Raw genomic sequence first — 25,062 nt, forward strand, 5'->3', positions numbered from 1 at the left:
GGAGTCAGCCATTTAAGACTGAGATGAGGAGGAATTTCTTCATTTTAAAGGCTTGTGAATCTTTGGAATTCTCTACCCCAAAGGGTTGTGTATGATAAATTGTTGAATATATTCAAGGCAGAGATAGATAGATTTTTGACTCTTGGGGAATCAAGGGATATAGGGATAGGGCAGGAAAGTGGAGTTGAGGTTGAAGATCAGCCATGATCTTATTGAATGGCGGAGCAGGCTCGAGAGACCGTATGACCCACTCCTGCTCCTATTTAAGCTCTTATGTTCTTTCTACTATAAAACTGCTTTCTTCAAAAAAAACTCTAATCTCTAGCTTCAGACCTTCATTGATTCATCATATTCCAAGACAGAAAAGGTGTGAAAAGAATCCTTTTTTTCCATTCAATCAGGGACAAATGCATACTAACACACCTCCCTTGCCAATGAATCTTGGGAGAAATCTTCTACTCTACTTCAAATAGTGCCACGGATCTTCACATCCAGCTGAGAGGGCAAACACTTCATTTGAAAGGCGGCACTTTTGAGAATGCAGCACACAGTACTGCAGTACTACACCCCTAGATTGTGGGCTCAAGGCCTCACATGAGCCAAGGATGACATCTAATATCATACTGAGAAAATGGCAAAGTAGGACCTCATGCTGTGTAAATAGTTAGAAACTAAAACAAAATTATTGTTGATGAAAGGAAAACTTTTCATTAATGAAAACTTAAAACTGAAATAAATTAAAATTCAGGGCAAAAATGGAACCAAAATGAAAACACTATCAAATACTAAAGCTAAATGATGGATATTGAGTCGTGGTAAGCAGTGACACTGGACTGAGCATGCACAGTGTGCAGTATAGTCACCACTAATGTAGAATTCCTATGGCATCTCCTGTCCACTATTTAATAGAGAATAATAATTTAATAATTGAGAACTCACTTTCAGAGTGGAAGCAAGACTTCCTTGATTTCAAGGGACTGCCTATGACTATTTAATTGGAGGCATTAACTGATTGAAAATAAAAAGGTTAAAGCCTTCATTAAAATAATGGACAGAGAACATTTTATTATGCTGTGTTCTTCTAGCAGCAAAGAAAGAGAGGGGGAGGGGGAGAGATAGAGAGCTAGAGGGGGGAGAGCGAGAGATGGGGGGGAGAGCAAAGGGGTGGGGGGGGGGGAGAGAGAGAGAGAGAGAGAGAGAGAAAGAGAGAGAGTGGGGGTGCAGGGCAGAGAGAAAGTAGGGGTGGAGGGGGGGGGGGGAAGAGTTAAAGTGTAGGGGAGAAGCAAGAAAGTGGGGGGAGGGGGGAATTAAGACTTGCATTTATATAGCGCCTTTCATGGCCACCAGACGTCTCAAAGCATTTACAGACAATGAAGTACTTTTGGAGTGTGGTCACCGTTTTAATGTGGGAAAAGCGGGAGCCAATTTGCTCAAAACAAGCTCCCACAAACAGCAATGTGATCATCTGTTTTTCTCATGTTGATTGAAGGATAAATATTGGCTAGGACACCGGGGATAACGCCCCCGCTTTTCTCCGAAAGAATGGCATGGGATCTTTTACGTCCAGAAAGAGCAGACGGGACCCCACTTTAACATCTCATCTGACAGACGGGGAGAGCAAGTGATGGGGGGGGGGGGGAGGAGGCGGAGAGAGCAAGCTGGGGGGGGGCAGGGACAGCAAGCGGGCGGGGGGGGGGGCGGGGCAGGGACAGCAAGCGGGGAGGGGGCAGGGATAGAAAGCGGGGGTGGGGCAGGGACAGCAAGCAGGGGGGGCAGAGAGAGCAAACTGGGAGCAAGAAAGCCACAAGAGGGAGGGTGGCCAGGGGAAAAACGGTTTTCACCCCGAGGGTGGTGGGGGTCTGGAACTCATTGCCTCAAAGGGTGGTAGAGGGAGAAACCCTCACCACATTTAAAGTGTACTTGGATGTGCACTTGAAATACCATAACCTACAGGGATACGGACCAAGGGCTGGAAGGTGGGATTAGGCTGGATAGCACTTTGTTGTCTGGCACGGACACGATGGGCCAAAATTGCTTCCTTCCATGCTGTAAAGTTATATGATTCTACGATGAGAGAGATGTTGGGGGAGGAAGTGGCGGTAGGGGGGACGTTGGAGAGAGAGAGAACGGGCGAGAGAGAGAGAGAGAGAGAGAGAGAGAGAGAGAGAGAACAGGCGGGGGGCGGGCGGGGGGGAGAGAGAGAGAGAACGAGTGTGGGGGGGGGGGGGGGGAAGAGAGAGAGAGAGAGAGAGAGAGAGAACAGGCGGGGCGGGGGGGAGAGAAAGAGAGAGAACGAGTGTGGGGGGGGGGGGGGGAAGAGAGAGAGAGAGAGAGAGAGAGAGAGAGAGAACGAGTGTGGGGGGGGGGAAGAGAGAGAGAGAACGGGCGTGGGGGGGGGGGGAAGGAAGAGAGAGAGAGAGAGAGAAGGGGAGGGGGGGGGAAAAGAGAGAGAGAGATTGGGCGTGGGGGGAGAGCGACCGCGAACGGGCGTGGGGTGGGGGGGGAGAGAGAGAGCGCGAACGGGCGTGGGGTGGGGGGGGAAAGAGAGCGAACGGGTGTGGGGGAGGGGAAAGAGAGAGAACGGGCGTGGGGGAGAGCGAGCGAACGGGCCTGGGGAGAGAGAGAACGGATGGGGGGGGTTGCAGAGAGAAATGGGGGGTGCAGCAGCGGGGCGAGAGCAGCAGCGGGGGAGGGAGAGAAAAAGTTGTGGGTGAGGGAAAACATGTGGAAATAGAGACGTTTGATGTGGTTAGATGAAGAAATGTGGGAGGAGATTCGTGTGGAGTATGAACACCAGCACGGACCAGTTTCTGTGCTCTATATGCACTGGCCCGGAATTTGTGGATGGAGTGAAGTGAAGGTATTCGGCGTTGAGCTCGAGGAAAGCTGCGCATATATTTCTTGTGGTATCAATTTCACCTTTCCTGAAGTTTTGCTGTCATTACAACCACAATATAAAGAGAGAGGAAGGGAGAAAGTGGGTGAGGAAAGCGAGTGGAAAGGAAGGGAGAGGAAAGGAAGGAAAAGAACATAAGAAATCGGAACAGGAGTAGGTCATACGGCCACTTGAGCCTGCTCCGCTATTTAATACGAACTTGGCTGATCTGATCATGGACTCAGCTGCACTTCTCTGCCCGCTCCCCATAACCACTTATCGTTTAAGAAACTGTCTATTTCTGTCTTAAATTTATTCAAAATCCCAGTTTCCTGAGGCAGCAAATTCCACAGATTTACAACCCTCTGAAAGAAGAAATTTCTCATCAGTTTTAAATGGGCGGCCCCCTAGTTCTAGTCTACCCCATCAGTGGAAACATCCTCTCTGCTTCCACTTTGTCAAGCCTCCTCATAATCTTACACGTTTCGATAAAATCACCTCTCATTCTTCTGAATTCCAATGAGTAGAGGCCCAACCTACTCAACCTTTCCTCATAAGTCAACCCCCTCATCTCCGGAATCAACTCAGTGAACCTTCTCTGAGCTGCTTCCAAAGCAAGTATATACTTTCGTAAATATGGAAACCAAAACTGTACGCAGTATTCCAGGTGTGGCCTCAACAATACCCTGTATAACTGTAGCAAGACTTCCCTGCGTTTATACTCCATCCCCTTTGCAACAAAGGCCAAGATTCCATCGGCCTTCCTGATCACTTGCTGTACCTGCATATTAACCTTTTGTGTTTCATGCACAAGTACCCCCAGGTCCCGCTGCACTGGAGCTCTTTGATTTTTTCTGCCAAAGTGCATAACCTCACACTTTCCAACATTATACTCCATCTGCTAAACTTTTGCCCACTTAGCCTGTCTATGCCCTTTTGCAGATTTTTTGTGTCCTCATCCATTGCATTTCCTCCCATCTTTGTATCGTCACCAACCGCGGCTACATTACTCTCCGTACCTTCTTCCAAGTTGTTAATATAGATTGGAAATAGTTGGGGTCCCAGCACCGATCCTTGCAGCACCCCACTAGTTACTGATTGCCAACCAGAGAATGAACCATTTATCCCGACTCTCTGTTTTCTGTTAGTTAGCCAACCCTCTATCCATGCTAATATATATTACTCCCAATTTTTATCTTGCGCAATAACCTTTTATGTGGCACCTTGTCAAATGTCTTCTGGAAGTCCAAATTCACTACATCCACTTTATCCACCCTGTTCATTACATCCTCAAAGCATTCCAGCAAATTTGTCAAACATGACTTCCCCTTCATAAGTCCATGCTGACTCTGCCTGACCGAATTATGCTTTTCCAAATATCCTGCTGCTGCTTCTTTAATAATGGACTTCAACATTTTCGCAACCACAGATGTTAGGCTAACTGGTCTATAGTTTCCTGCTTTTTGTCTGGCTCCTTTTTTTAAATAGGAGTGTTACCTTTGCAGTTTTCCAATCTGCTGGGACCTCCCCAGCATCCAGGGAATTTTGGTAAATTACAACCAATGCATCCTCTATCCCTGCCGCTACTTCTCTTAAGACCCGAGGATGCAAGCTATCCGGTCCAGGGGATTTATCCACTTTTAGTCCCATTATCTTACTGAGTACCACCTCCTTAGTGATTGTGATAAATTCCTCCCCCCCTATAGCCCCTTGACTATCCACTGTTGAGATACTGATAGTGTCCTCTACCATAAAGACTGATACAAAATATTTGTTGAGTTTCTGCCATCTCCATGTTCCCCATTACTAATGCCCCAGTCTTGTCATCTAAGGGACCAACATTTACTTTAGCCACTCTTTTCCTTTTTATATACCTATAGAAACTCTTGCTATCTGTTTTTATATTTCATGCTAGTTTACTTTCATAGTCTATCTTCCCTTTCTTAATCATTTTTTTTGTCATTCTTTGCTGGCTTTCAAAAGCTTCCCAATCTTCTGTCCTCCCACTAGTTTTGGCCACTTTTTATGTCCTTGTTTTTAATTGGATACCATCCTTTATTTCTTTAGTTAGCCACGGATGGTTATCTTTTCTTTTACACCCTTTGCTCCTCACAAATATATTTTTCTTGAGAGTTGTGAAATATCTCCTTAAATATATGTCACTGTTCATCAACCGTCCTACACTTTAATCTATTTTCCCAGTTCACTTTAGCCAACTCTGCCCTCATACCTTCATAGTCTCCTTTATTTAAGCTTAGTACGCTGGTTTGAGATCCAACTTTCTCGCCCTCCATCTGAATTTGAAATTCAACCATGCTATGATCAGTCATTCCAAGGGGATCCTTTACTAGGACATTGTTTATTAACCCTGTCTCATTACACAGGACCAGATCTAAGATAGCCTGCCCCCTGGTTGGTTCTGTTACATACTGCTCAAGGAACCAATCCCTTATGCACTCTATGAACTCTTCCTCAAGGTTACTCTGACCAATTTGATTTGTTCAATCAATATGGAGGTTAAAATCACCCATGATTATTGCTGTTCACTTTTTACAAGGCCCCACTATTTCCTGGTTTATATTCCGACCAACAGAGTTGTTATTGTTAGGGGACCAATAGACTACGCCCACCAGGAAGAAAAGGGGAAGAAAAGGGGAAGGAAAACAAAGGGGAAGGAAAGAGAGAGAGAGAGAGAGAGAGAGGAAGTGAGAAAAGGAGAAAGAAATAAAAAAAAGAAAAAGTGCCACACACACAGATTCGGCAGAAGACAAATCAGAAACCAATAAAAATAGAAACTGAATAAAATGTTACTTTTGGAAAGTAAACTAAAATGTTCTGGAATACAGCCACTGCCTGCTGGTGTTCTGTTATCCACCCTTTTCATATTGTTGGGCAGATTCTACAGCAACAGAGCAGCTACTGTGCGTGCACGAGTTCAGTTGTTTGAAAGTTATGGCTCATGAGTTTGTTTCTTGCATTGTTGGCCTGCATAGTCAGGCTTTGCATGTAGCCAAGCTGTAGCCAGAAAAAGACAACTGATTTGTCTGTTCCTTGAAACTATTTGATCATATTCAAGAAAGAGCTCAACGGCAGCCTAACACGTTAAAATCAGGTTGAGCAGAATTATCGTTCATTGATTATATGACACTATCACCTTCCAGGCACAAGCTTTCTAATAATTCACTTCTTTTGACAGGCCAACAGAAATACTAAACATGCCATTTATACACAAAACTATGTGAAAATTCAGATAGAATTCAGTTTTCGAGGGAGCCTACAGATACTGCATGACTAAACACTGCTTTCACGAGCAGCTTGTTATTTTTGCTCAATCAGATAAAACTGCTGAATCTGTATTCTGTGCTAAAAGAAAAACTTACCGGGGGTCTTGAAAAGTTATGAAATCACGCTGTAAATTGACCAAAACATTTGAAATTCTTCTGCCACAATTTATGGCTAAATACCAATGCTTCAAAATTATTACTCCGGCATATTTGTAAACAGTTAAGGTGCAAGCTGATAGGTCACTTATCTGAAGGAAACTTGAAAACCACAAAGTACCTTTCGAACACAACCTAAGCATTATTCCTTCCCAAAAAGTGATTGCTATTGTACATTACTTCCATATCAGATTAGGATGCAAAACAGTTTACATTAAACAGATAAAAAAGGGGTTGAATTTGATACACTGGGGGTATTGTGAAACTTTCTTGTAGCACAACAACAATGAGCACCAAACAGGAATATTCTAATACTGGTGGAAATAAGGTTTTTCAGCTGCATACATAATATAATATAATGTGTGTGTGGTCACTCTGCTTAGTGGAATAGCATGCAAATAGGTAGCAGAACATTCTTCAACTAGTGCATTAAACAAGATGATTTTATGTCATCAAGCCCTGAATTCCTTTTTTATTGGCAGCAACAGATTTCAACAAGGAGGAGAACACTGTGCCTGTCCACTGCAGATTATTACAGTACAAAGTCTAAACCACTTTCATTGTTAGAAATTATTTTGTTAATACGGTGAACATGGTGTGACATGTAACACAGTCCATCAAATCTAATTGAATCTAACAAAAAAATTACCTGGCATCTTCTGCTGTCTCAGCAATAAGGTAGAAGATACGATCTTCTATTACTATATTAATGCCATTCTCCTTCCCAGTGTTATCAATAATCTCTCTAAAAATAAAAACAGAACTACAGAAATCAGTGGCAACAAATCATTATGCAATTATTTTAATTCTGTGCTTGTGCAGAGGAACTAGGTCACAAGGCAACAAGTTATATTGTTACCACTAACTGTGAAACTTCATTAAAATTGTTGTGTATGTATAATATACGTATATACCCTGTACACTCAATGTACAGTTACATAAGACCACTGAATGTATTTTCACACTGTATACAGTATAACTGTACCACCAGAGGGTACAACTGGTGGAGACCTAGGGGTCACCTGTACAGTGCAGGTAACCAAGTATAAAAGGGAGCTCACCACACTGTACCCTCATTCAGAGAGCTGCAATAAATGGACTAAGGTCACAACAGTTCAAGTACAATACCTTGCCTCGTGGAGTCATTACTAGAGTGCTTACAGACACAATAACTGGCGATGAGATTACGAATTTCCACGCGAAAAATGGCTTATCTTGGAAACTTTCAACAATTCGCTGATGGGGAAGATTGGGACGCCTTTGTGGAAAGGCTCGAACACTTCTTCATTGCGAACGACCTGGCAGGAAACACACCAACTTCGCTGGCTGATAAGCGCAGAGCTATCCTGCTCAGCAGTTGTGGACCCACCATCTATGGCCTCGTCAGGGACCTGTTAGCCCCAGAGAAGATGACAACCAAAACGTATGCGGAGCTCGTATCAATGATACAGGAACAGCTCAAACCTAAAAAGAGAGCATCCTCACAGCCACACTCACCGGTGGCCCGAAGGTCAAGAAATCGCAAAATATGCTGCAGACCTCAGACAATTGGCTGCACCATGTGATTGAAGCACTGAGGGACATCTTCATTATTGGAATCGGCCACGAGGGACAGCATCCTTATTAGAATCCTCCACAGGCTGCTTTCTGCAGACACCATGGTCACCCTGCAGAAGGCAATTAACGTCAGCCAGGCGTTCATGGGCTCGGCCTGTGATTCCAAGCGGATGATGACTCACCCCCAGGACTCTAACCCGACTGGCACCTTTTAGAGGCAAGGCTGCTACCCCGAGTCCCGCAACCCTGCTACCCCGAGTCCCGCAACCCTGAGTCTGCCACATGGGGCCAACCTGCCAGCCCCATGCTGGCGCTGTGGAGGGAATCATAGGGCCCACCAGTGCCGCTACAAAGACGATACTTGCAAAGGTTGTAACGCGAAAGGCCTCCTCTAGCGAATGTGCGAGAGAAATTTTACTCACCGAGTCACTGAAGAGTTGGCCAATCATCTGTGCTCCAGTGCTGATGAAGAGGAAGAGAGAGTCCAGGAGGCAGCTCAGCCCCAGGAAGAGGCGTGCGGAGTGTTTACCTGCTCCACCGAGAGTTCTCCGTTGAGAATGGAAGTTAAAATCAACGGTGTTCCAGTCTCAATGGAGGTCTACACAGGGGCGAGCCAATTGCTGATGAATCAGGCGGCCTTTGGGAAACTCTGGGACAATCCAAGCGAACAACCTAAAATGATCCCGATTCAAGTGAAGCCGCTCACCTACACAAACAATACCATCTCAGTCGTTGGCAGCGTGTATGTCCAGGTGTCCCACGGCGGCGCGATGCACAAGCTACCTTTGTGGATCGTTGCTGGTGATGGTCCACTAGGAAGAAGATGGATGAAACAAATCCAAATCTGTTGGAGCCGGGAAAACCTCCAGGCCCCGGTGATCGACATCCTATGCGGCCCCAAATTTGGATCCATCACAACACCTGAAAATTCAACCGTCCAAGCCAACTGCATGGTGACAACACAGACTGCTCAACTCAACGGTGAGATGATCCAGCTCAAATGACCCGACCTCATCTTCCGGGCTCCAGTGGCAGGACTCCGGAGGAACACTATCAGCGCAGAAGGTAATTTCCCTGTTTCCGTGCCAGAACCCGGGGAGAAAAGGATCAGCAGCCTACCTCGTGGAGAGAAAGAAGATGGCGCCCGCACCACGAGGTGAAGCGCCTGAAGTAAAGAAAGCGGCAACCAGACCACGACGGGCAGCATTGAGGGAGCAACACGTGATGCCGAGCAGCGAACCGGATTGGGGAAAGATTGCAAGGTCCTCTTAAAGAAGACCAGCAACCCATCACAATTAAAGGGACAGTTTCACTCTTTGTACAGCGATGCCGGTAATACACATGTAAAAGGTGTAATTGACAAATGCAAATATCTAAATGTAACTTTGAACAGCGATGCCGGTAGTACACAGGAAAAGATGTAATTGACAAATGCAAACATGTAAAGACAACTAACAATGTCGAGTTGGGTGGTTGCGGTCGGAGCCAATGTATTTCGACTGTAAATGAAGAAATGATGTGTGATGCCGGGTTCTACACGTATGCCGACAAAACCAAGGGTAACCTCCCATCGGAAGCACCCAGGTCCAGCGGGCTACCTGATCATGTAGCCTGCGCCTCCAGGACCAATGTGTTGCCCCAGGGAGTGTGGCCACACACAGAAGGAGCATACCAACTGCAGGGCCAGCGATCAGCGGATGCCAAAGGCACCACTACTGGCACCTTGCCCTAGATTGCCTCTACCTCTCTGGCCACCAGGGCCAGTCCCGGGAGCAAGAGGCTAGCACCCTCCAGCCCTCCCGACGGGACCTGGGATAACCAGGCTCCTACTACCGCTGAAGGGCAGCAGGGAGACACTACAGCCCTCAAAGGACGGGGGGGGCCACACATTCCTGTGGCTCTGCCCACCACTGGGCAACGGCAAAGGCCCTGAGACTCAGCCAGGTGAGTGATCCGAGCCCACCCAGCTGGCAGGGGGTGCAGCGCCGCCATCAGACAACCTGGACACAGTCCGGTTACTCTGGAACTAGCGTCCTCACCCACCTGCACCTAAACCCCAGGGGCAAGACTGTAATACCACGTATCTACCTTATCTGTAAAATGTACTTGTTCCACTACTGCTAAACCCAAATAGTGATGTAACTAATCCTATTTCCTTTGTTTTTTCTGTACATGTATGCACGTGCAGGTGTTGAGCCACACACGTGGTCTATGTATGGAAGGGGAAAATGGATGTATGTAGCCATGGACACACATGGATCACACCCAGAACCCATTCAACCTCCAAGTGTCCACTGCTGACCATTTCCCAATGTCGTGAAAATAAGTACGGGGGGGGAGGGGAGGGGGCTACAGGGAGAGAGAAATGCCGAAGCATAGACAAGGTGCAAGAGCTTTGAGCACTCAAGTCTAGGGCCAGAGCACACAGTGCAAAGGACAGTGGCACAAGACTTAGGGGGGAGTGATGTTATGTATGTATAATATAAGTATATACCCTGTACACTCAATGTAGTTACATAAGACCACTGAATGTATCTTCACACTGTATACACTATACCTGTACCACCAGAGGGTGCAACTGGTGGAGACCTAGAGGTCACCTGCACACTGCAAGTAACCAGGTATAAAAGGGAGCTCACCATACTGTACCCTCATTCAGGAGCTGCAATAAATAAATGGTCACAACAGTTCAAGTACAATACCTTACCTCGTGGAGTCATTACTAGAGTGCTTACAGACAATAAAAACAAACATTACCTGGCAGATTTGATGTCAATGGTTCCTTTTAGCTTCTCTTCACTGTCATTTTCAAAATACATTAGTTTGTTCTCTCTCAGAACAAACCAGCGCTTCTTCCAGTTGCGTCTTGATAAGGTTGACGTGCCGCCGCCTTTCTTGTGTAACCAGCCTAATTTCAAGGCTTCTTGTTTTGAACGGAACCACATGAATGTTTCATCCTTTAAGACACACCATCGGTGTTTCCAAGTATTCATCAGGCCTCCTGAGAAACAAATGCATGAACTTTTTGCCAAATATTGCCCCAAAACAAGAAATAGAAAATCTTTGACTTGGACAGAAAGATACAACCTCTGAGGGGTACAGTTAACCTGAATACACTGTCCATTGTGCAATTTTAGTGTAAACAAAAACAACTTGCACCTTTAATGTAGTACAACGTCCTATGGCGCTTCACATTTAACACTGAGCCACAAAATTTGATACAGTTAAGGTGATATTAGGGCAGGTGACCTAAAGTTTAGTTAGAGTTAGATTTTAAGGGGTGTCCTAAAGGAGGAGAGAGAGGCAAATAGGTTTAGAAAGGGAATTCCAGAGCTTAGGCAGCTGAAGGCACAGTCGCCAATGGAGGAGTGATAAAAATCAGGGATGTGCAAGAAGCCAGAATTGGCGGCATGCGGAGATCTCGCAGGGTTGTACGGCTAGAGGAGGCTACAGAAATAGGTAGGGGGTGAGGCCATGGAACCATTTGAAAAGAAGGATGAAAAATTTTAAATCGAGGTGCTGTTGGACCAGGAGCCCATGTAGCTTAGCGAGCATGGGGATGATGGGTGAACGGGACTTGATGCGAGTTAGGATCCGGCTGCAGAGTTTTGCATGAAGCACAAGTTTATGGAGCGTGCAAGGGGGTTGCCAGTCAGAACAGCACTGGATCAAGGCAGATGTGTAAAAAAAACCCTGATATAATATTATTAAATATTCCATGTACAATTCTTCACACTGAAATCTTCAAACCATGTGAACTTTTGTTTAAAATAATAGTAGTAAAAAGAAAGATGTTATAGCATGTTTTACATCCTGAGAACGTTCCAAAAGCACTCCACAGTCATTGTAGTATAGTCACTGTTACTATGGCCCCAAGTTTCCACATGATTTGCTCCTGATTTTTTAGGAGCAACTGGTGTAGAACGGAGTATCTTAGAAATCGGAATTCTCGTCATTTAGTTTGCTCCAGTTCTAGTCAGCTAGAACAGTTTCACTTTGGAACAGAATTTTCTTTTCAAAAGGGGGCGTGTCCGGCCACTTACGCCTGTTTTCAAAGTTTCGTCAGTGAAAACTTACTCCAAACTAACTTAGAATGGAGTAAGTGAAGATTTTTGTACGCTCGAAAAAACTGTGTCTACACTTTAGAAAATCAGGCGTAGGTTACAAATCAGGCGTAGGGAATGGTGGGGGGGTGGTTTTAAAGGGAAGTTTACAAACATTAAACACTTCAGTTTTACAAATAAAGAGCCATCATCAATAATAAATGATAAATACATCAATAAATCAACCAATAAATCAATCAAAAAAAATTAATAAGTAATAATAAATAAGCAAAAATCAATAAATAAAACATTTTCTACTTACCGACTGCAGCACCGGGAGCCCTCCAACAGCGTGCTGGGATGCCCCCCCCCCCACCACCCCCCAGTGTGTCTCTGTCAGTGTCTATCTCTCTGTCTGTCTGTGTGTGTCTCTCATTCTCTGTCTGTCAGTGTCTGTGTTTCTGTCAGCGAGGGGAGGGGGAGGAGGGGGGTAGAGGGAGAGAGGGGGGGAGCAGAGGGAGATGGGGGGGAGCAGAGGGAGATGGGGGGGGAGGGGAAAGCAGAAGGGGGAGGGAGGCTGAACGGGCCGGGCCCGAGACTTCGGGCAGGGCCCGTCCCCAGCACCAGATTTACAGGTAGGTGGCGTTGGGTTGGGTCGGGGGGGGGGTGGTGGGAGGGAGGTCGGTTCAGTTTGGGTCGGGGGGAGGGAGGGAGGGGGAGGGAGGTCAGGTCGGGGAGAGGGAGGTCAGGTCGGATCCAGTCCGGGAGCGGGAGTCGAGTCGGGTCCAATCGGGGGGGGAGGGAGACCGGGAGTCGGGGGGGGGGGGGCGGGAGTCGGGTCCGGTCCGGGGGGGCGAGGGTGGTAGTCGGGTCGGGTCCAGTCGGGGGGGGGGGGAGAGCGGGAGCGAGAGTCGGGTTGGGTCCGGGGGGGGCGGGGGAGAGCGGGAGCGAGAGTCGGTCGGGGGGGGGGGGGCGGGAGTCGGGTCCGGTCCGGAGGCGGGAAGCGGGAGTCGAGTTGGGTCGGGAGGAAGCAGGAGCTGGCCGTGGGAGGAGCCTTATTCACGCAGCCCCAGTGAGGCCATTGGGCCAGGGCTAGGGGCTGCGTGCTTGGGCCCCTCCCACACAGTTTCGGGCGCCTGGAGCTACTGAACTTGTGCGCCCACTGTAGCACAGCTCCTGCTGCGCTGCGCCGAGGGCCAGAGGACCTGCAGGGAGGTGGAGAATACGGAGGGTTTTTTTAGGCGCACTTTGTGGCGCGAAAAACGGGCGTCCAGGTCGGGACTGCACCGTTCTAGGCGCGGCTCGAAACTTGGGCCCAATGTATTGAAATATGGGAGTCAATTTGCATATAACAAAGTCCCACAAACAGCAGTGTCATAAATAACATGATGATCTGTTTTAATGATGTTGGCTAGGATACCAGAACATTTCTGCTCTTCTTCAAATAGTTTCATGGGATCTTTTACATTTACCCAAGTGTGCAGACAAGGCCTTGGTTTAATGTCTTATCCATAAAACAGCACCGCTGACAGTGCAGCAATCCTTCAGTGCTGATCGGAGCCCCCTTGATCCAGTTATCTGACTGTTGGGGACTGTTCCCGTGGGTTACCGGCAATGACCTGCCGCGCTGATGCCAGCTCGTCAGCTATTTCTGGGCTAAGGCGGGAGGTGGGCCAGGATCACGTTAATGAGACCCAGGAGTTAAAATGGACCAGTTCCCATGCCGGCAAGCCCAACCTCACACTGACCTCTGGCCCAGAGTTAAAATCGGGGTTTATATGCTCAAATCTCTGGAGTCGGGCTTGAATCCACGACTGAGCCAAACTAAACATAAGCAGCATTACTTCTCATTTTTTTTAAACCCTTGTGCTAACATCATGTGAATGATGAAAATAGCAGTGAGTATTTTGGAATGTTTTCTAGGTTTTTTGGAATAGTTTTTGTTTATTTCACACTATTGACAAATTTGATCTCACCTTTCATAAATAGGAAACTGTGAAAATATGGCAGACTGACACAGCTGTAGACAGAATCACGTCGGTAAGCCAGCTCATCATTTGTGTCAAACCTAGAATCCACATCATCGTCACTCTCTTCGAACTACACGAAGAAGAAATTGTTAATGAGAGATGATAATGGCAACAGTTATCGTTTAAAAAATAAGGGCTAGAAATTGCCATTCACCCCAATTGGGGGAGGTAATCTTTTGCGGCCAGTACTTCCTGTGCCTGGCCCAGAGATCACACCCCGACACGGAATGGGGCCATATGTCCCTCAAAAGGAAGCGGAGAGCTGTTTCTGGCGCGCTGCTTCCTTTGAGGGGCACTCTGCGGTAGCGCAGAGCTGAGTTGAGCTACTTCAATTAAAGGGGATGGCCGCTGTGCACTTTGCAGGCCCTTTGGTGGCTGCCACTGGGCCAGCAGGGACGCGATCGACCGGGAAAGCAGCCCATCACCCAAAACGCAAGTGCCGCCATTGTCAGGCCGACCCAAGAGTCGGCTGACAAATAAATATGGCTGCCTGGGGCGCTAAAGGCCTCCCCTTTAAGGGGCGACCCAGCGGCGGGTGTCCGCCAGCCTCCCGACCCGCAAATCTGGTGTTGACATCCGCCCATGCCAGCCTCGCGGGCCGCGGGGCAATTTCCCTCATGCGGCGTTATGGTGGGAGATCGGCGCGCACGACGCTGATGTCATCATTGGATGCGCTATCCGCAGGGCGTGGCGATACCGGGACAACGCCTCCCAAAACTCGAGGCAATTTCCAGGGAGGCAGTAGAGTTCCCCTCCCCTTGGACAAAAACGCCCTGAAGGTACTAACGGGGCTATAAAATCGGGCAATTTCACCTCCTAATTGTTTTCTTCTTTGCATATGTTTGTTATAGGCAACATTAAGAAACTGCAATTCAGAACACACTATTGCAACATAGGGAGCTCTCACCTAGAACTTGGTGGGCTCGGACGGTATTACAATTAGCTGGGATAAAAGTGTCCGGGGGCTAAATTGGACAAGGCCTCAAACGGGCGCAGGGATCACGATGCGGGATGTGCCCGCGCCCCTTGCTTTCAATGCAGGCAGCATGCCAACTGCGTGCTGTCTGCTATATTACATGATTAAGAAATGATTAAGAAAGGGAAGATAGGCTAGCACGAAATATAAAAACAGATAACAAGAGTATATAAAAAGGAAAAGAGTGACTAAAGTAAATGTTGGTCCATTAGAGGACGAAACTGGGGAATTAGTAATGGGGAACATGGAGATGGCAGGAACTCTGAACTAATATTTTGTATCAGTCTTTATGGTAGAGGACACTAAAAATATGGCAACAGTGGATAGTCAAGGGGCTAAAGGGCGGAGGAACTTACCACAATCACAATCACTAAGGAGTTGGTACTCAGTCGGATAATGAGACTAAAGGCGGATTTATTAATAAATTTAAGACAGAGATAGACAGTTTCTTAACCGAGAAGGGGATAAGGGGTTATGGGGAGCGGGCAGGGAAGTGGATCTGAGTCCATGATCGGATGAGCTATGATCGTATTGAATGGCGGAGTAGGCTCGAGGTGCCGTATGGCCTACGCCTGCTACTATTTCTTATGTTCTTATTTATGATTGTAGTATGCTGCAAGCATTAAGTGTACTGTTGAGTGGCTTCATGATTCAGCAGGAGGCCCAAAATTGAGAGAGGCTTGCACCATTTAAAGCGAGCCCACACCTTTTAAAGGAGAGGTACATTGTTACTGGAGATGGTCCTGAAAGTTATTGTGGAAGACATTTTGACCTGGAAGACGACTTAATAATGACACAACATGGGAGAGAGCGGGCTCCAAGATTTTCTGACGCTGCACTGGAGGCCTTTATGGAGGACATGGAGAGGAGGAGAGATGCGCTCTAGCCACAGTGGCCAGGAAGCCCTCCAGAAAAACTCTCAGAAGGCAGTGGGACCAGATAGCCATGGCAGTCAATGTCAGGAGTCAAGCCCCAAGGATGTGGATGCAGTGCCGCAAAAAGTTCAATGACCTCAAGTGGTCAAGGTCAGTGAATTCATCTTCACATGCCATATCCCACTAACTGTACATATCCCACTAGCCTCACATTGCTCAATGCACCACACCATCACTCACCTACCAATAATTTCTATCAATCTGGACTCATATTCACAGCTTCACCTCACCCTCATACACTTAGCACTGCTGCAAGCCTTAAACACACATCTCACAGCTTGCACACACTGCTAGCTACTCAATCTTGACAGTCACATCACCCAAACATATTGCACCACACTTCCCTCTCTCTTGCAGAACAAGGTGGCGCATAACGAGGCAGCAGGAGCTAAGTGTTGGGGACAGGCACGGTTGCATGTCCTTACCACCATGGAGGAGACAGTGCTCGCCATTATTGGAACAGCGATCGCTGAGGCCATGGCCAGTGGCGGGGCTGAAATGATAGAAAATGACAGTATCCTCATAGCTAATCATCCTCCTCATCCTACAATCTCTTCTACTTTATATAAGCTGCAGATAGAGTAAGTAATTACCTCTTGATTTGCCCCGCTCTCTTCACCAGAACCCTACCCTTGTGCATTTCTCCTTTCAGATACCCAAGAACGGCAACCTGGCCAGGGAGAGGTGGAAGAGCAACAGGTGGACAAGCAGGAAGACAGTGATGAAGGAGGAACACCGTCACTCGATTTCACACTCTCAGCCACCTGATCAGATACTGACACAGCGTGTAATTTAGAGGGTAGCTTAGAGGTAGGATCTGCACGTGGTGAGACACCAGGCAGGGCAGGGGACAAGGGTAGCACAGGTGCCAGCTCACCGGAGGGTGAGGTCACACACAAATTCTGCTGTAGAGGACTCAGTTGAGGACTTCTTCGATGGGGCGTGCTACAGATGAAGGCCGATGGCTATGCACAATGAAATGGTTGGTGCATTGGCAGGCCTGCCAGAAAGCCTGGGCATAATGTTCAGGAGCATGGAGGAGTTTGGCACCAACTTGGCTCAGAGCTTTGCGCAGAGTTTAGAGCCCATCCTTTCCAGCATGGAAGTAGTGGCCAACTCCATTAGCACACTTGCAGACCAAACCACGATGCAACATCTGATAGCAAATGTATCAGCTTTAATTGCAGCACAAGCAGAAGTCACCCAATATCTGGGTGCGGTACTGGAAGCTCAGATTGCTCTCATGCAAGCTCAGCTTGCTAGCGCGTATGCACAGACTGCTGCCATCATGGTTGTGGTTACCAGTGTTGAAAGGAGCTTGCAGGGAGCCACAGCAGTTCAGTAATCTCCTCCAACAGATTGCCAGGATTGCTAGTGGCTCCGTGGAGCACGAACCTGCTGCCCTCTCTCAGGATGACAGCATTCGTCCTCAAATCCTGCCACTGTGCAAGTGCCCTTGCTCTTGCCTGTCAACCAGCTAGCCCAGACAGCTGCTGCCCATGCTGAGATGGTGCAGTCCGAGGCCGGGCCTTCCAGGCCCAGAGCTGCTCGAGGTCATCCTCCAAGGCCATCTGAAATCTTCTCCACTGTAATCAGCAGCCTTCCACCAGCCATGCTGCAGCCACTGGCACAGCACTATGTACCTCAAAGCCTCCTTGATAAAGTGCAACATCCTCCAACGACACCTGGGAGTTCCTGGCCAAAGAACGCCCTAAGTGGAGGAAGAGCGTCCAGGAGGACGTTGACATCTCGAGTCTCGTCGCCGAGAGCATAGAGAAGGCAAGCGCAGGCAGCGGAAGGAGCATGCAGCAAACCAGACTCCCCACCCACCTTTTTCTTTAACAACTGTCTGTCCCACCTGTGACAGAGACTGTAATTCCCGTATTGGACTGTTCAGTCACCTGAGAACTCACTTTTAGCGTGGAAGCAAGTCTCTCTCAATTTCGAGGGACTGCCTATGATGATGATGATGACTATGTAGGATCAGTAGGACAGGCACTAAGGGAATGCACAAGAGTGATTAGTTGACTTTGTTATGTAATATGGCATGCTATGATTTATAAATTTGATTTGGAACGTTTATTTTGTGGTGGCTTGTATTTCAACGCTGTGATGATCAGTAACAGAGTGAAGGTAAAGGGTGAGACTGTTGGAATGTGGAATTGGGGTTGTGTTCACTAGTATCACAGCCGGATGAGTCAATCACTAATAGCCCAGCCAGAAAGGAGTTGTCTAGGCTGTCTTTCCCTGGTCGCTGTAGAGCTGATGGCAAGGACTGTCTGCATTATGGTGAAGTTGTACAACATGTAGCAGACCAACATGAATCTTGAAACATGTTCTGTTTAATAGTGCAGGGCTCCTCCTGAGCTGTCCAGGTAGTGGAAGCGTAGTTTCGAGTCATGAGCCAGGTTGTCAAAGGTAACACCTGTCGCCCAGTAGCCTGCTGCCAGGATACCAGTCATTGACCTGCATGATTCTGCATACTTCAGAAACTTTGAGAGTCTAGAAATCACCAAACACTAGTCAATTGTAGCAGCAGCTAGTGTGCGAACAGTATTGTCGCACACCAGCTGGATGTTGAGGGAGTGAAATCTCTTTCGGTTGAAGCAGAGTTTACATGCGGCGTTCGCAGAATTGGCAGCGGCCCTCCCCATTAACGGAAGGGAAGGGACGTTAAACGGAAGGGGAGGGGAGGAAGTCCAGAGGCAACCAGGTTCTAAGGTTTTGGGCTGATGAGCAGAGATATGATAAATTCCCATTATTTTCAAGTACTCCCAATTGAACCAATAGGGAATCCTTCAGAGCACATCATGCAGTTCAATGAAATACCTCTTGATGGCTCAGTGGTATTTTCGTTTGAGTGGAACCCTGAGTAAATCAATACTTTGGGGGCAAAATTGCCCCCCCCGATGAAAAAGTGGCGCACTCACCAATGTTGTAGCTTTTTCTCCACCCCAATCCATGGGGCTGACACACAAGTGATATTCAGCTGTTTGTTTATTTATTTTTTTGCTCGGGCGGTGTTGCTGTCAGCTGCGGGGCGGAAGTACACTTGGATTGGAGTGGCCGTCACTGAGTCATCAGCGCTGCTACGAGCTCTGCAATAAGTTTAGCGAGGCCCACTGGGCCACTAGGGATGGTTTTGGCCAGGTCAGCCGAACCTGTGGCCATCATTGTCGGGCCGACCTTGGAGTCGGCCAACAATTAAAATAAAATGGAGGTGCCAGTAGTGCGCCTTCCCCTTTCTTGCCACCCAGGCACATACAGCTTCCTGTCAATGGCACCAACCGGCAGCCATTCCGTTCCCACGGGGCAATTCTGTGCGGGGCAATTTCCCGCGGGGTTGGGAAAGGTGTTGCCGTCGGTTGGAAGGGAAGAGGCAGTAATGGGCCTTAAAGAAGGGGGCAATTTTGGCCACTTTATGGGCTCAAGTTTCGGCCTGAGTTGCTCCTATTTTTTTGGAACAACTAGTTTTGAATGGAGCATCTTAGAAATTGCAATTCTCAGCATTTAGTTTGCTCCAGTTCTAGTCAGTTAGAATAGTTTCATTTTAGAACAGATTTTTTTTCCCAAGAGGGGGCATGTCCAGAACTTACGCCTGTTTTGCAAGTTTAGGCAGCGAAAACTTACTTCAAACTAACTTAGAATGGAGTTAGATTTTTGTACGCTCAGAAAAACCTTGCCTATACTTATAAATCAGGCGTAGGGAACGAAAGATGGGGGGGTGGGGGAGGGAAGTTTACAAACATTAAACACTTCACTTTTACAAATAAAGAGCCATCATCAATAATAAATGATAAATAAATCAATCAAAAAAAAAATTTTTTTTTTAAATCAATCAATAAAAAAAAAAATTATTTCTACTCACCTACTGCAGCACCGGGAGCCCTCCAACAGCGTGCTGGGACAGGGGCCCCCGCCCAGTGTCTGTCGCTCTCTCTCTCTGTCTCTGTCAGTGTCTCTGTGTTTCTCACAACGAGGGGTGGGGAGGAGGGAGGGAGAGAGGGGGGGGAAGAGGAGGGGGGGAGGGAGAGGCTGAATGGGCCAGGCCACCGCCACCGTCGCCGACACTTCGGGCAGGGCCCCAGCGAGATGCCGGATGGGTGGGGGGGGGGGGTAGAAAGAGAGGCTGAATGGGAGGTGGAGGGGGGAGAGAAGCTGAACAGGTCGGGCTGGGTCAGGCTGCCGGCAGCAACACTTCGGGCAGGGCCCCGATGCCGACGGGGGGGGGGGTGGCGGCAAGAAGAGGGGGGTAGCGAGAAGGGGGGTGGGGGCAGAGAAGAGGGGGGGGTAGAGAAGAGGGGGGGGAAGGCTAAACGGGAGGGAGGGGGGGAGGCAGCTGAACGGGAGGGAGGTCCGAGTCCCGATCTTCGCCCTGTGAGCCCATTCGGCCAGGGCTAGAGTCGGGCCCCTCCCACACAGCCTCGGGGGCCTGGAGTCACTGCTTATGCGTGCAAACTCTAGCGCGCATAAGCAGAGGTGCCGGCACTGTTTTCAGTGCCGGGACCTGGTTCCGCCCCCGACCCCTTGTGCTGCACCACGCCAAGCACGAAGACATCCTGAGGAGACCAGAGAATCACAAGGTAAGTTTTCTGCGCCCTTTTCCTTCCAGAAAGTTGCGCATCTTATCGAGATGCGCCATTTTTCCAGAGGGCGGAAACTTGGGCCCTATCTCTCTACAATACAAGTGACCTCTACAGTACAGCACTGGATATTTGCTACATGATTTTTTATTGTCGGTGTCACACTGGCTGGTATGCATACTGTCTATATTATATGCATTAGCTGAAAAGGCAAGACTATTTGAAAATAGTCGCAAGCACACTGAACGCATCAATAATAAATATCCGAAAACTGTCGTATATAATGGAGCTGTGACTGATGCAGTCAAAATTAGGTTTCTAGTTTTATTGAGTAGGATAGTAAATTACTCACTGATGATTGTGGCCCTTCTGAGCTTAATCTGTATGCTCCAGAACTATTGTAGGTTCCTACAGAATAACGATACGGACAATCTGGAGACCACTGGCTGCTGCGGGGATTTGAGAAGGCTACACTGCTGCCAGATGTGATGGCTCCATCTTCATAATCATCTTGATCATAATCAGACTCTTCATCTGGCGGAATTAGCTCAACAAGGTTCTCCTGTTCATCATCTACCTGTTCAGGTACGCAATAGGTAGAGTCATCACTTGTTGATTTGCTTTGAATTATTGGATCTGGAGCAGTGATGGCCAGAAAGGTACTCTCATCACTTGCAATCATAGGTACCACTGCATCATTCATATAAGGGTCGTCTTCTGAAGAGTCATCACTTGTCCGGATTCCACTAGTACGCTGATCAAAATGACCATGCTCACTTGGGTTTGGCGAATCCTTAAACGCATCATCATCGGCATCAAAGCCTTCATCTTCCTCTTCTTCAGGGTAAGGCTGGCTAAAGTTAAAAGTAGGCTTTCCAACAGGATCGGGTACAGTTGAGGTATTCAGCTTGTATTTGCTTTCGACAGAAAGAGACCTTTCAATATTGCGTACACATTCGTCAATTTCATCAAAGTTCAGGGACTCCAGAAACTCCTGAGCTGCTTTGCACGCTTCATCTTCCAGTCGCTTTAACTCCTCATCCCGAAGTTGCTGCAGTTGTGCAAGTGAATTCTCAGTAAGTGTTGATTCATGATGCTCCTTCTGACGTTGAAGCTCTTCAATCTCTCTCTCTAGCCGCAGAATCTCCTCCACTTGCCTATTCTCTTGCATTTCCAGCTGGGTATTTTGTACTGCTTTTCTCTGAGCCTCCAGAATGCATGCTTGCTCTTGTTGCCTCTGGGCTTCCTCAGCCTGTGATTACAAAGTGAAAAAATTTAGTTCTTATTACTTCACAAGCACCTAGTTAGCAGCTTTTCATTTACACTATTTTGAAAATTCAACACAACCTCAGATGTTTGGGGACAAAAAGTTAACAAAATATTCTATACACAGCAGAGTGTACTTAGGAGCTGATATTCCCCTGTTCTGTGCCTCCCATTAGTGCCCCTGGAAGCGCGAACCGAACACAAAACTGTTTACACTCGGGGGGGGGGGGGGGTGGGGGCACACTGCACTAACGCCCTGGGCCGCTGGGATTCCAGCGATGACATCATTGCTGTGCACGGCGGGCACTTTCTGCCTCGCAGTGGGAATTGGCCAGCATCCCGTGAGGCCGCTGCAGGTGCCGGCGCCAGCTTCGCAGGTCACGAAAAGGCTAGTCAACCATTGCGGGGCGAACCTTAAAGAAGTGGTGCGCTGCGCCATGTGCCACCATCTTTTATTCCCCCCCCCCCCCCCCCAACCGGGCGGGGCATATGCTGCTCCTTTTGCAGGGTCCGGACTGCAATTGTGCAGCCCGGCACTCCGTCTCGGTGCCAGGCTGCGGCCAGAGCACCCCTTAGCCCTGGTGACCCAGTGGCAGTCTTCAGAGTTCGCAGCGTACCTTCCCTTTAACGGAAGGGGAGGGACGTTGAAACGTGTCAGCACTATGTGGAGAGGCCGTGTAGCACTCCGAACCCACCCCAAAAGGGTTCCTGAGAGGGGCAGTTAGCAGAATTTCGGGGCCGGAGCAGGACTTCCACACCGGGCTCAGGAAGTCCCGCCTCGCCTCAGTTACTGAATTTCGCCCCTTTAGTGTCTTTGAAATACACACTTTTAATTATAAAATTAAATATTGGGTTAAGTAAATTTAAAAAATCAAATAAGTGAAAGGTCAAATAAGTGAAACAGGAAAAGTAACTCATGATCTTCCACAAAAAATTATTTTTAAGGGAAAATAGCTACAGGTACAGCAAGCAATTCGAAAGGCAAATGGTATTTTAGCCTTTATTGCAAGAGGGTTGGAATACAAGAGTAAGGAAGTCTTGCTGCAATTATGCAGTGCTTTCTGAGACCACACTTGGGAGTGCTGTGCACAGTTTTGGTCTCCTTACCTAAGGAAGATATACTTGTCTTCGAGGTGGTGCAAGGAAGGTTCACTAGATTGATTGCTGGGATGAGAGGGTTGTCCTATGAGGAGAGATTGGACTAGAATGGGCTTATATTCTCTGGAGTTTAGAAGAATGAGAGGTGATCTCATTGAAACATATAAAATTCTTAGCAGACTTAACAGATGCTGAGTGGTTGTTTCCCCTGGCTGGAGAGTCTAGAACTAGAGGTTATAGTCTCAGGATAAGTAGTCAGCTATTTAGGACTGAGATGAGGGGAAATGTCTTCAGTCAGAGGGCTGCAAAGCTTTGGATGCTCTAACCCAGAGGGCTGTGGATGCTCAGATAATGAGTATATTCAAGACTGAGATCGCGAGATTTTTGGGCACTATGGGAATCAAGAGATACAGGGATAGGGCAGGAAGTGCAGTTGATATAGAAGTCCAGCCATGATTTTACTGAATAACTGAGCAGGCTCGAGGTGCCGTATGGCCAGCTCCAAACCCTATTTCTTATGTTCTTATGTAGGTGTTGTTGAAAAGCTGGATTTTAAGGAGGGGAGAGATGAAGCAGTTTAGGGAGGGGAATTCTAGAGTGTAGTCAAAGTTATTGATTACTCTGTCAAAATGGTAAAGTATAGGAAAAAGGGGAATGTGCAAAAGCAATAGTTAGAAGAGTTGCAGGTGTGAGTGGATGAAGAAATGAAACCCTTAAGGGATGTGAAGATGAGGAATAGAGTTTTGAAATCAATACAGCAAGGAACAAGAAACCAGTGGAGTCGACAAGAAGAATGTTGATAGGTGAGCAGGATAGGATACAGGTGGGGAGTTCTGAAAAGATCTGGAACATGTAGGGTGGAGCTCAGAAGTCTAGCAAGGATAGCATTAGAAGATCTTATGTTAACAAAGCCATTGATAAGATGGTGCTTCATATGGTGCACAAAATATGAAGGACTATAGTATACAAATTATAATGGACAGATTGAGGTCAGTAGCCATAACTGAAAATGGATGTACATTTTCTATACATGACTGTTTAATGCTACTTTACAGTACATTTGTGTTATAGATTGGAAATGAAAAATGAAAAATATAGTCAATGATATTATATTCAAAATTGAAATTTCGAAGAGGATATGGGCCATTGTGAGATCCAATGGCATTCACCAAAACTCAAGTAAGCAGAAACCCAATTTTAATTGTATGCATCTTTAAACAGAACATATAAATAGGTGTTATTCATATTGTTGTTTAGAAGCTAGGGAAATAAACATTGTTGCCAGGAAAAAATTTATTCAAATAGAAGCAAACATGAGAAAAACCAGAGAGCTAAATCTGGGAAATTTGGGTTTGTATTAATAACAAGAACTGTAATTTATAAACCAAAAACTCCTTGCAATTAGAGTTGCAAATCTTTGACTATCCAACAAAAGCTTTGTTTACAGGAATTCATGAGGCCCTACTATTACTATGGGAAAATGTTGTAGGTGCAAGTCCCACTCGAGAGACTTGAGCACAAACATCTAGACCGACACTCCCGTGCAGTACTGGGGGAGTCTTGCACTGTCAGAGGTACAGTCTTTCGGATGAGACGTTAAACCGAGGTGCCCTCTCAGGTAAAATATACCATGGTACTATTTCGAAGAAGAGCGGGGAGGTCTCCCCGGTGTCCTGGCCAATATTTATCCCTCAATCAACATAACAAAAAACAGATTACCTGGTCATTAACACATTGCTGTTTGTGGGAGCTTGCTGTGCACAAATTGGCTGTCACGTTTCCAACATTGTAACAGTGACTACACTCCAAAAGTACATCATTGGCTTTAAAGTGCTTTGGGATGTCTGGTAGTCGTGAAAGGCGCTATATAAATTCAAGTCTTTTTTTCTTTCTTTCTTGATCCACTTAAATTCATGAGCAGTAAGGGGAGCCACATCTAAGTGAAGTGTCATATTTTGACATGTAGTCTTAGGAGTGCTACAAAGGTGGCAAGTGGGAGTCAACTATTTTACAGTTTTTAAAAAATGACAAAAAAAATAATCTTTGCCACAAATATTTGAGGGAAAGGCAATTAAGGTCTTATTTGCAATTATCCTTTACAAAGCATACACAGCCCCTGAATTTATCTTTGCTGCTTATCCTGTTGAGTTTTAGTAAAGCCAATTTGCAGAATAACTTTCACTGAAAAAAAATTTGAAATGTGGGAAAATGCACAGTAATGTTGGTAAATTTTTAACAAATTTAAAGTGTCAAAAAATA

At 47.0% G+C, this 25,062-nt stretch overlaps 1 protein-coding gene across 1 annotated transcript in view; it reads right to left on the reverse strand.

The window, feature by feature from the left end:
* The window catches only part of myo10 (myosin X), a 445,108-nt gene that overhangs the window by 85,618 nt on the left and 334,428 nt on the right, over nt 1-25,062 (reverse strand). Inside the window, exons 25-28 of the mRNA XM_070880183.1 lie at nt 20,792-21,691; nt 13,892-14,015; nt 10,630-10,873; nt 6,965-7,060 (exon numbers count right to left, since the gene is read on the reverse strand). Of these exons, the coding sequence (XP_070736284.1) occupies nt 6,965-7,060; nt 10,630-10,873; nt 13,892-14,015; nt 20,792-21,691 (1,364 nt within the window). The remainder of the gene's footprint in view (nt 1-6,964; nt 7,061-10,629; nt 10,874-13,891; nt 14,016-20,791; nt 21,692-25,062) is intronic.

This window comes from Pristiophorus japonicus, chromosome 5 (assembly GCF_044704955.1).
Source record: "Pristiophorus japonicus isolate sPriJap1 chromosome 5, sPriJap1.hap1, whole genome shotgun sequence".
Lineage (NCBI taxonomy): Eukaryota > Metazoa > Chordata > Chondrichthyes > Pristiophoridae > Pristiophorus > Pristiophorus japonicus.